We start from the raw sequence: 10,836 nt of genomic DNA, 5'->3' as shown, positions 1-10,836 counted from the left end.
CCTATTAAACAATCTAAACCCAAATCGGTTGCTCAAAAAATTTCAAAACCCCCTAATCATAAATTTAAAGTTGTTGTTGATGTCGGTGAGCCATCATCTAAGCTTCGTGATTATACATCTGGTGATGCTAGGAAAACTAGAGGAAGAGAAATGATAATGACGATGATTTCGTTGTTGTTCGTCCTAGAAAGGTATTTATGAATTTTTTTTTTTTGTTGTTTTATTGTTTTCTTTTTGTTGTTCATTTTTAATTCAAATAATTTATTTTCTATTTTTTTTTTTATTTGATTAATTTTTCGGGTTTAGAGTTTTTTTCTTTGTTGATTTGATGTTGTGGGTTTCAATCTTAATTTTTCAAATTATTTTTGTATGTTCAATGCTCTTTGTTTATTTGTTTAGTTCATATTTCTTCAAACCTAAGTCAAGTTTTATATGTATTATATTTTTTTGTTTATTTTTTGTTTATATATTGTTATGAGATTATTCATGTTTTAACTTAGAGTTTTTTTGTCATCTATTTTTTTTTCCATATTTTTCTTTAATTTTTGTTGGAATCTTTCTTTTTAGGCATTTTTATCTAGTATGTGATTGTTTTCATATAATTTTGTTATTTTTTTGTTGAATTATATGTTATTTGATTATTTTTTGATTTTTAGGATTTTCTATTTATATTTTGGTTATTCCTTGTTCCTTTGATGTTGTGGGTTTCTTTTTCCATTTTTATTGGCTTTTTTTTTTTAATTTTTTTTCCCTGTGTTTGGTTTTTTTAAAGTTTATAATTTGTTTATTTATTTATGTATTATTTATTTATGTTTATTTTATAATAGTTGTTGTTTTACTGTTTTATTGATTTTACTATTTTATTTTTTCAGTTATGGGATAATAAATTTAGTAATGAAGATTTTCATACTACACGGGTGATTTCTACTTGCTCTTTTAAAATTATTGAGACTATCAACTCTATTTTGTCCCCTAAACAGAAGAAAATGTTTGGACAAACTGTTTTTGGATGCTTTTTAAGAAATCCTTCTTATGTTTTGCAACACTAGCTGTTCCGTTTGTTGTTGAGGGAGGTGGTCCAACCGAATGATAATGAGATGTGGTTTATTGTTGTTGGTCGGATGCTAAGGTTTAGCATTGAGGAATTCGCTTTGGCTTCAGACCTTGATTGTTCTGGTCAATATGACAAGTTGAGGTATAAACAAGAAAAAAAATTGTTGAAGGAGAAGATTTTTACTGGTTTTGAAGAAATAAACAAGAAGGACGTGGATAACGCTTTTATTGGAAAAAAGTTTGGCGATGATGATGAGCTTGCGTTGAAAGTTATTGTCTTATACTTTGTTCACTGTTTTGTTTTAAGTGATTCAGACACTAAAAAAGTATATGACTTAGAGTTGAATATTATTGATAGTGAGAGGTTTAATGAATATGCTTGGGGCAAATAGTCTTATTGTTTATTTATTGATTTGGTTAGAAATGCGATTGTAAAGAATTTTGTTAAAATAAATAAAGTTGATAATGGAGAGAAAATAAGTTTTTATAGGTTGAGAGGTTTGGCTTATATTTTTCAAGTTTGGTTCAATGAATGTTGTATTTACATTGATGGCATTCATTGTTCTGAATTGCATGCTCGTATTCCTAAAATTCTAAACTGATCTAATGATACTGTTCCTTTTGTTAATATTTTTATACAACGCCAACCAGAAGCTGTTACTTTAGTAGGAAATTGTTATTTTTAAAATATTTTTATAATTTTTTTAAAGAATTTTGTTTTTTTACAGTTTTTACGTTACTTTTCCGTAGTAGCAATGTAAAAACAACGTTGTTTTAAAAATAACAAAAAAAAATAGCACTTTGTATTTTTATTAAAAAAAAATAAAATCTATTAAAATTTAATAAAATATAAAAAAAAAAAAACCTGTAAATTCCTAAAATGTAAAGTTTTTGTAAAATAATCCTTAGATATTGATTGGAGAAAAAAAGGTAACAATATTAATTATATATTGCAAATAAAAAAAATAACAATATTAATTGATTCCAAATTCATAAGCATTTGTCATTAAACCTTTACATAAACAAAACCAAAAAGATCCCCCAACAAATATAATATAATTATAATTAATTAAAGAACAATCTGACTCCACACAAATGAACCAGCTAAATAATGAAAATCAAAATCAACACAATTATTCCCTAAAACTTCATCCCAACTCTATATGTCTCTCATTAAGTCACTTTCTTCTTAAAAAAAAATAAAAATATATATATGGAGCTTGGCAATCTTTATTAATTAGGATAACAACAAGAGAACATGCTCCACCAAAAAACGACATATCTTCATCCCCAATTACAAGCAAAACGACACTAAGGATGTTGGGTGGCGGGTGTTTTTCCAAACATGGGATGGTCAAAGAAAGGAGGGAGCTTGAGCTTAGGGAAAAGAGGGTGATAAGGGATCTTAGGGAAAGGTGGGAGATGCTTAAAGAAAGGATGCTTAAAGAAAGGGTGCTTGTAAAAAGGGTGCTTGAAAAAAGGGTGTTTGGGCTTGTAATAAACTGGTGTTGGAGGTTTATTATAGACAGGAACACTTGGTGGAAGAGGCTTTATGTCTGGTTTGGGAGGACAAGGCTTCTTCTTGGGGACCTCTTTTTTTGGAGGTTTATTGACTTTTGGAGGACAAGGCTCTTTCTTTGGAGCTTTCTCTTTTGAAGGGTTTGGCTTCTTTTGGGGGGAAGGAGTAGGGAGTTCTTTCTTTGGCGCTGGTGCTGGTGGGGGCTTTTGGGGGGCTTGTTCAGGGGTTTTAGGAGCACAAAGTGGGTGTTTTTTGTGGAAATGGTGCCAAAAAAAGGCTGAAGCGCATGTTATAGGTGAGAACTTGAGTTTTCCCTTAGCTAGTCCAAAAGTGTATTTGTTATGATCATTGTTATCATTGGTAGAAGGGGGTTTAATGGTTTGGGAGAGTATTTTAGAGGACTCTAAGCCATCACGGGCAGGACAAGGTCCATATGATGAACTATGGAGTTGTGCATAGCATTCTTCATTAAGTTTTGATTCCTTATCTAAGATGTCTTTAGGGAGTGACACTTTGAACTTTCCTTCTTCGTCTAACTCCCCTGATCCTCTTGTTTTGAAGTGCCCACCTGGTGTTTTACAGTCTATTGTTACACGAAGACCTGAAAATGACAAAACAATGAGAAAAATTAATAAAATTATTATTCTTCATTTGCCACATGTTTTATATGTGTGCATGGCAAAACAATTATAAAATACACCTCTTTTTCATGTATGGGCTTAATTGACAGACCAACTCGGGTCAAAAAAGATCATATGTACTCATTTTTCGGATATGTAAGATTGAAGTTGATCTTGACATGATACTCATACAATACAATTGGACATTTTTGTGTTACACATTATATACCTGAAAAGGCAAGTTTTGTGTCGAAGTTATGCTGAGAGCAGTCGGCACATTCTCCAATCCCAACTACCTCAACTGTCTTGTCATCATCACCGTAGCAAAAGCTAACTACCAAAGCCAAAGACACCCAAAAGCACAACAGTGCTAAAATCCGCATTGGGAATTGTAAAGAATATAATACCAATAGAGAGAGTGTAGAAGAGAAAACTCACTCCTTGTTGTTATAAAATATTAAGGTTAAGGCACAAGAGAATGGAGTGCTTGAAACCTTGTTATATAGTGGTGATATATTTTGATTATTTGAGAAGTCTCAGACTCACTCACACACCGACTCTGACTTAAGCTCTTCACATGATGAGGTTAGGGGACCCATTTAAGAGGCCTGAATATGACAGCAACGTGATCACCGGCTATCATTCACTAAATGACATTAGTTTTCATTGAATGAGCTCCCAACTACACAGCTCTCTTATCTCTCTTTTAGACCTACTAACCATCACCTATTAATTATAACCTTAAGCTTTTAACAAGAAAGCCAGCCAAGTTTTGGTTACTAAAAAAAACTAGCAATTGGGTGTACTTTTATAATGATTTTTATTTGTAATAAGTTGCATACTTTTTTTTTTCTTTGGTTGGATAAGTTATACATAGTTGGGGAGTTCGAAAGGAGTAAGTAAATGTACAAAAAGCATTTTCTATATAATTAAGGAATATATCAACTTCTCGTGAACCAACTAAATTTGTACATACCAAATTTTTATCTGTCTCAATTGCTTATCTACTAAATTCAAGGCATAGATCTTCTTTGAATTCCAACCAGAAACAGAAATATAAACCTCATGACTTGTGACATAAGGGCAAAAGGGCTATTGTATTGGATAAATGGATTGATAAAAAATGGTAAAAGAAAAGTACAATTAAATTCATAGAAAGAGCTAATATAGACCCCACAATTTACTCAACTCTTGGGAACCTATGTACTTAAAAGATGGCTATACAGCTCCCTCTTTGCTGTAAAAGTTATAACACATGCCACATTAAAAGCCAAGTTCTCAAACACATTTATACTTATAAATGAAATACAGATGTACTTATAATAAACAAAATTCTGTCTACTACTTAATTTCTTCATTTGTCTTAATCGTCAAAGCCATTTTTTGCAATGATAAAATTATATTGTCACACATCAATTTTGATTGATTATATACTTCCCATATTGTCTTTATCAGTCAAATTATTATAATAATAACTTAATCTCACGTGGGCATAGTGTAGAGTTACCACATCTATACATTTAGTTTATGCCTTAGGCTCCATAATCGAGTATTATTATGACATTTGGCAAAAAAAAAAATGAAAAATTAGTTAGGCTCAAGAGTAGTTGTTAAATTAGGCAAAAAGGTTTCCTACAATAGAGTAGTGAGTGCACATGCATACATTAAAAGCCAATTGCAACTGTTGTTAAAATTAGTACTGAGAAAATTTATGGCAGTGATTTATTGCTCACAATCTTCTATGGAATATTATTTTGTGTTAATGGAATGGTTTTGAGGTGTAACTTCCCCACATGCCTTGCATTTTTCTATGAAGGATTAATTGAATGACTAAGTTATGAGCTTTCCAAGTGTTGTTCAGTTCGGTGGCTTGTGGGACTCTATGGCAACCTGTATGGGGCTTTCCAACTTTGAGTAATTGATGCAAGACTTGAGAAGTAATAATAAGCAATAAATTCCAATCAAGTGAAATAAAGCAAAAAAGAGCAATGAAAAAGATTCTTTAAAATTTACTTTTTCAGTTTAACTTGTTTGTTTTGGTACGGTAGTGTGAAATGTGAACTACATTTCGTTCTATTGTGGACAATATCCCACATGGAATAAATAATAGAGAATTGAGCCATATATAAGAATATGAGCTACTCCACTCATAGCCAATTGGTTTTGAGATGGAACCCCATGATTCTCAACATGGTAGAATATGTCCCACATGGAATAAATGGTAGAGAAACCGCGGTTTAATCCGCACCACTTCAATCCGAACCATTGTAAACCGTAACTGGAGAAATCGTTTTTGGTGGTTTGGTCAATCCGGACCGTTTACGTCGTAATGGTTCAGTTGCAGTTCGTAATAAATAATTAATAGTTAAACCAGACCGGACCGTTTATAATAAATAATTAATTTATATATTTTTTATATATGACTATATGTATAATTTAGAACTTTTTTGTGTGTCAAGTTTTTTATTGCATGAATTTTAGATTTTTATGTTATGTTTGACTTTTGAGAATGTTTTTATATTATTATTTATATCTTATAGATCTATTACTTATCATGTTAAATATTTATTTTAAAAAGTAAAATTAAAAACTTAGTAAAAATAGTACAATTACTAAAAAATTATGAATAATTATCAATTCCACATAAACCGTGGTTTCGAACCAAACCAAACCGTTCTTAATGGTTTGGTTTGAAATTTTTTTTTGTCTGGTTTGGTTTCTAATATTGAAAAAACCGTTATACTGGTTTGGTTCAAAAACTATGAAAATTCGGACCAAACCAATTCATGAACACCCCTACTAACCACATTACAATAATGCTTTGAATCTTATCAGTCTTTTTGTCTGTACCCAATTAAAAATGATCGCGCAGACCTTGTTAGTGAAAATTCCCTTCACTTTATGAGTAATAATAAAAATACTGTTGACCCGGGGGTGGGTTCTAACATCACTAAAGAAGAAGGGATCTTCTTCATCCAAAAAAAGCTCATCTTCTAAAATGGAAGACCCATCTTAAAAGAATACAAATTATTTTACAAAATATTGCCACATAAGTTATCAAATTTGACCTATTATTTGTGCTTCTTCTGGCTTTCCATGATTGGACAATGAAGCAGAAAGTAAGTATTAACACTTGCAAATCCAATACATCAAGGGGTCGTATGAACCAAATTAGACAGGAAATAAATTCTAAAAGAAAAAATAAAAAACAATCTGCACCAAATCCTCATGAAGCATAAAAAAAAAAATTAAAAAAAAAAAAAAAAAAAAAAATCTAAATTCCTCTTTTTTTCAGTCGTCATGAAGCATTAAATTTAAATGTCTATACACCTCTCTTCATGGACACAATATACACAGAGAAAGAACCATCTGCACCAACTAAAATCTAAGGGAGACATGAATCTCAATTGAGTATATTTTGATAAAGCCTTTCAAACTTAAAATTGTATGGCACATATGCCTTGAAAATGATCATATAGATAGGAAATATAAAAATAAATAAATAAAGAAGTTTTGACAGAATAAAATTTAGATGTGATGATATCTAAAAACAATTTACAAAAAGTGTAACCTTCAAACCAAAAAAAGGTTTCTCCTCATTAACTTAAATATCCGTTAGTTTTACTTCAAAAAGGCTCAAAGTCAGGTCCAAGATATTGTAAATGTAAAAATTTCCATAAACTACAGCAGAAGGTAAAAATTCTGGTTGAGTTGTCAAAACTAATTCAACTTTTATGATTCTAGGAGCCCTAACGTGAGTTAGGGGAGCTTGAACCTTCTATGTATTCTCATTCGTAGTAGCAGAGCTATGACAACGTTTAATCTACTTCTTCTTCTTTGATTTGCTGGAAAGCGACTGAGTATATGCAGTTCCCTACATATCAACGGAAAAAATGGAACAGATTAGCACCAATCCTCATTAGGCTAAAGGGATTTGCTGTTCAGAGAATAATCCGCAACTAATCTACACTAGATTGAAAATTAAAAAGGTGGTGCTTCAGCATTAACTACGTACCTGAAGCCACTCATCCATTGATGCATCAGTGGTCCTGGTCCCAACTTCCACCTTGGGAGCTCTCTTGGTTTTCTGTAAATAAATAAAAGACGTTGGAAAAGGTTTTATGATGAAAATATATACATAAATAAATGACTAGTTTGCCACAGGAACATCCTAAGGCAAAAAGTACAACATTGTGAATGATGTGAAATTTGCGGAAGACACAATTAGTAGCATAACACAAAAGGATCCAATTCATATTGACTGCAAGTTAATAGGCCTATAAAAGTCATACCGCATCCACATCTATTGAAATAGATAGAACATTAAATTGCTAGTACCTTCGAAAGGTGCTGTATTTGACCATGAACCCACAAGACAAGGAGAACAAGAAGAGCGATTCCAAGAGTAACAAGGAAAACAGATTCAACGCTGACGAATCCACCAGACTCAACAACTTCAATAGTACCATTGTAGAAGGTGTTTTGATAAGGATGTTGGTCAATCTCATAAATGATGGTACCAACAAGATCAAAAGTTCCAGGCTGCAATCAAAAAAAAAAACTGTGTCATCCTAATAGAAATGATTAAAGAAACTGAAAATTGATGAAACTGGCAATGAGATTTATGAACCTGCAAGTACTTGCTGACAGCAAATATGTAGGGGAAAGTAGCCTGGGCTGAAGCTGGGATCGATGCATTGTTGAAGGTCTAGAAAAGATGAATCACATATGTAAGAAACAAGATAACTAAGGAATGAACCAAATCAAACAATTTAAACAATTAAAAGTTCTCCTCAACTTGACCAAAAAAAGAGAGAAATTGAACACTGGGAAGCAAAAAAATTATGATAACTTATATTTGATTTTTTTAAAAAAAATAGTCAAACTAAGAAACCCAAGCTCACCATTGTAGTCAAATTTTGAACCAGCATTTTATGATCAAATGGGAGATGAACACTAGCTTTGATTGCAATGACAGTGACGCTTGAGTCCCCTGTTTAATCATCAAGAAAAGCAACTAAGATCCCTCTTTAACATTGAAAAAGTAAAATGAAAGCATACACCAGTACATCCCAAAAGAAAAGGGAATAGCTTGGTAGTTAAGAGGACACAAAATTACCAAATCTAAAGTCATCAAAACGATATAGCAATACAGAATTATTAAAATCAAAGCATAAGAACATAATATCAAGTACACCGAAGAACAAACAAAACTAAAAAAGCTAATTATAATTCCAAACATCCATAATAATTTTATTAGCATCATTTTTCACACCAACCAGTAAGTCGGTCTCTTCTCCAGCTGTAACCACTGCCAAAAAAGAGAGAGACATATATCAACTCCAAAAGTTTATGCCACGCAAAACCTAAAAATTAACTCTTCTTTCTTGATCATTTAAAGGCAGTCTAACCTCGTGCGCTATTCTTTGGGAAGACAGACACTGTATCAATGCCAGGAGCTGGGTTGAAAATTTCATCACCAAAGTCCTGGACATCCTCACCAACAATCCCAAGATCACTGCTCTCATCTACAGTCTCAGAAGCAGCTTCATCCTCCGCACTCGATTGAGCCCTAGCAACTGAAGAAAAGAAAGCTCAACATGTTAAAAGCATGTCCATTGCCAATCTAAACAGGTCAACCCAACATCCACCAAACAATTAGATTGAAATTCAAATCTGCAGAAAATTAAATATAGAAAACCCCATGCATTCATTCATCGATCCAATATAAAATTTGTACAAATGTTATACCCCACGATTGAAGTCCCTACGGAGAAACTAAAATGAAAGAATATTTTGACTGAATGCGTTGACTAATTAGCACTCCAATCATATCAAAGTTCACATTTAAAGAAATCAAACACTCCAGTCCCTACCCCTTTCCCCAAGCAAATAATCCCTAATTTCAAATAACAATAATTCGATATCAATATATAGCGCAACTATTCAAAACCCAACCCAAGAAAAAAATGTTACGTAGTCCAATAGAGCGAGTTGAATCAGATCTCATCGATCGAACCAACCAACCATGCATGCACGCAACAAAATCTAGCAGATAATATGATTTATACAATAAACTGACAAAACACAAAGGTAATGACTGGTAAGTCCATAGATCTAGATCTAAGAAATAAACAAAAATAAAAATAAAAACCTCGAACGAAAGGGGATGCGACGAGAAGAAAAGCCAGGAGGAAAACCCTAAATTGGTTCATCGTCACCATGAGGGAAGGAAAGGAGAGGTTGGGCTGTACGGCTTTTCTCTTCTTCTTCTTCGATTGAGAGATTATGGAACACAGAATCCAAGCAGAAACAAAGCTTTGATAATCGAGTCAAAATTGACAAATTTGGGATTTTATACTGTATTTGATTTGCTACAAATGCTTAAACGTGGCGTCTACAGCCTCAACGTCGTCGTTTTATAGCTGGTGCCTCTCTCAAATGTCCACCTAAAAGCCCATGGATAACTTCACACCCACTCGAATAAGTATTTCAATTATACCTATGTTACTATATAACAGAATTTATTATTTGGTAATTTTTTTTAAAATAAAAAAATAATAAATTATTAGATGTTACAATTAATCTACGTTGCAATTAATAATAAATTTGTTCATATTGTTTATTTTTTTATTAAAAATTATTTTCAAATTTTGATATTTAAAATTAATTAAATTTTAAATATTATTTTAAATTAAATTTGAATGTTTTAATAGTTTAAACAGATGAGAATTTTCATTAATTGCGAAAATAAATTTCAGAAGGATAATAATTTTTTTTAATTACTATTATAAAGTATAATAGTAATTTTTGTTTTTATTTAAATCACTATTATGCTTTTAAATTTCAATAATTATCACTACATTGAATATTATTAGTTTTAAAATTATGATATTAAAAAAAACTAAAAACTAAAATAAAATTAACATACGTGACTTGACACGTAACATCTATTTAATTTTAAAATATATATATATGATGTTAGAAATATTTTAATTTTTAAATTTAAATATTTAGTGATTAAATTATGTATTTTAATATTTTCAGTTTATTATTTAATTATATATTTGATTAAATACGGAATAATAAAACTGGTACTGGTACTGAAAACAGTTTTTTCGTAGCTACAGAAAACAACTTTGTAACTCTAGAAGAAACCAGAAAAAGAAACAGTGCAGAAAAGTAAAAACACACAAGATTTTTGTACGTGATTTCAACAATCCTTTCAGATTGTTACTAGTCCACGGGGTCACGCCCAGAGATAAGATTTATTAGATAGGTTTCAAAAATACAAAGTAATTGACTTATGCATAAATAGACTCCCTCTTATTATATACGCAAACTTGATGTATTCTACCTTCTAACCGAACCTTGATGAAATTCCAAGAGCTCGAAATCCCTTCGATCTCCTTGAAGAGTGCTTGCTTCCTCCCGATGCAAGACTTGAAAAGTAATCTCCCGAAAGCTTTGTAAAACCTTCTCCCGAAGGTAGCACTGATGTTCTCTCCTTTGTAGACTTGAATACAGAGTCAAGACAATACAAAATACATATAAACAGAGTAAGAGTCATACAAGCTCTTCTCTACAAAACAAAGACACTTTTTCCTTAAGATATGAATACAATTCAAAGTGTATGAAAGAGAT

General features: G+C 31.6%; 2 protein-coding genes across 2 annotated transcripts; both read right to left on the bottom strand.

Annotated features, from left to right (window-relative positions):
• Positions 1-2,031: 2,031 nt before the first annotated feature.
• Positions 2,032-4,029, bottom strand: LOC133033093 (proline-rich protein 4-like). Its single transcript, XM_061107674.1, has 2 exons — positions 3,422-4,029; positions 2,032-3,173 (listed from the first exon to the last, which is right to left on the bottom strand). Exons 1-2 carry the CDS (start codon positions 3,573-3,575, stop codon positions 2,365-2,367), a joined length of 963 nt encoding a protein of 320 aa, XP_060963657.1. The 5' UTR covers positions 3,576-4,029; the 3' UTR covers positions 2,032-2,364.
• A 2,730-nt stretch (positions 4,030-6,759) lies between these two features.
• On the bottom strand, positions 6,760-9,695 carry LOC115704397 (translocon-associated protein subunit alpha). Its single transcript, XM_061107783.1, has 8 exons — positions 9,347-9,695; positions 8,604-8,771; positions 8,454-8,503; positions 8,097-8,186; positions 7,823-7,900; positions 7,531-7,734; positions 7,208-7,279; positions 6,760-7,066 (listed from the first exon to the last, which is right to left on the bottom strand). Exons 1-8 carry the CDS (start codon positions 9,414-9,416, stop codon positions 7,016-7,018), a joined length of 783 nt encoding a protein of 260 aa, XP_060963766.1. The 5' UTR covers positions 9,417-9,695; the 3' UTR covers positions 6,760-7,015.
• Between the last annotated feature and the right edge of the window lie 1,141 nt (positions 9,696-10,836).

The sequence above is a fragment of the Cannabis sativa genome, unplaced genomic scaffold (genome assembly GCF_029168945.1).
Source record: "Cannabis sativa cultivar Pink pepper isolate KNU-18-1 unplaced genomic scaffold, ASM2916894v1 Contig3, whole genome shotgun sequence".
NCBI classification, from domain to species: Eukaryota; Viridiplantae; Streptophyta; class Magnoliopsida; order Rosales; family Cannabaceae; genus Cannabis; species Cannabis sativa.
The sequence above is the reverse complement of the archived record's forward strand: the minus strand, read 5'-3'. Positions and strand labels throughout refer to the sequence as shown.

What these genes read in the sequence shown, in the direction of transcription:
- LOC115704397 (XM_061107783.1), bottom strand. Translation starts at nt 9,416, where the DNA reads ATGGTGACGATGAACCAATTTAGGGTTTTCCTCCTGGCTTTTCTTCTC. An exon ending in TGGTTGGTGTGAAAAATGAT is followed by an intron (nt 8,187 to 8,453) that starts GCTAATAAAATT and finishes GATGATTAAACA; the next exon opens with GGGGACTCAAGCGTCACTGT. An exon ending in AAATACAGCACCTTTCGAAG is followed by an intron (nt 7,280 to 7,530) that starts GTACTAGCAATT and finishes ATTTATTTACAG; the next exon opens with AAAACCAAGAGAGCTCCCAA.
- LOC133033093 (XM_061107674.1), bottom strand. Translation starts at nt 3,575, where the DNA reads ATGCGGATTTTAGCACTGTTGTGCTTTTGGGTGTCTTTGGCTTTGGTA. An exon ending in CACAAAACTTGCCTTTTCAG is followed by an intron (nt 3,174 to 3,421) that starts GTATATAATGTG and finishes TGTCATTTTCAG; the next exon opens with GTCTTCGTGTAACAATAGAC.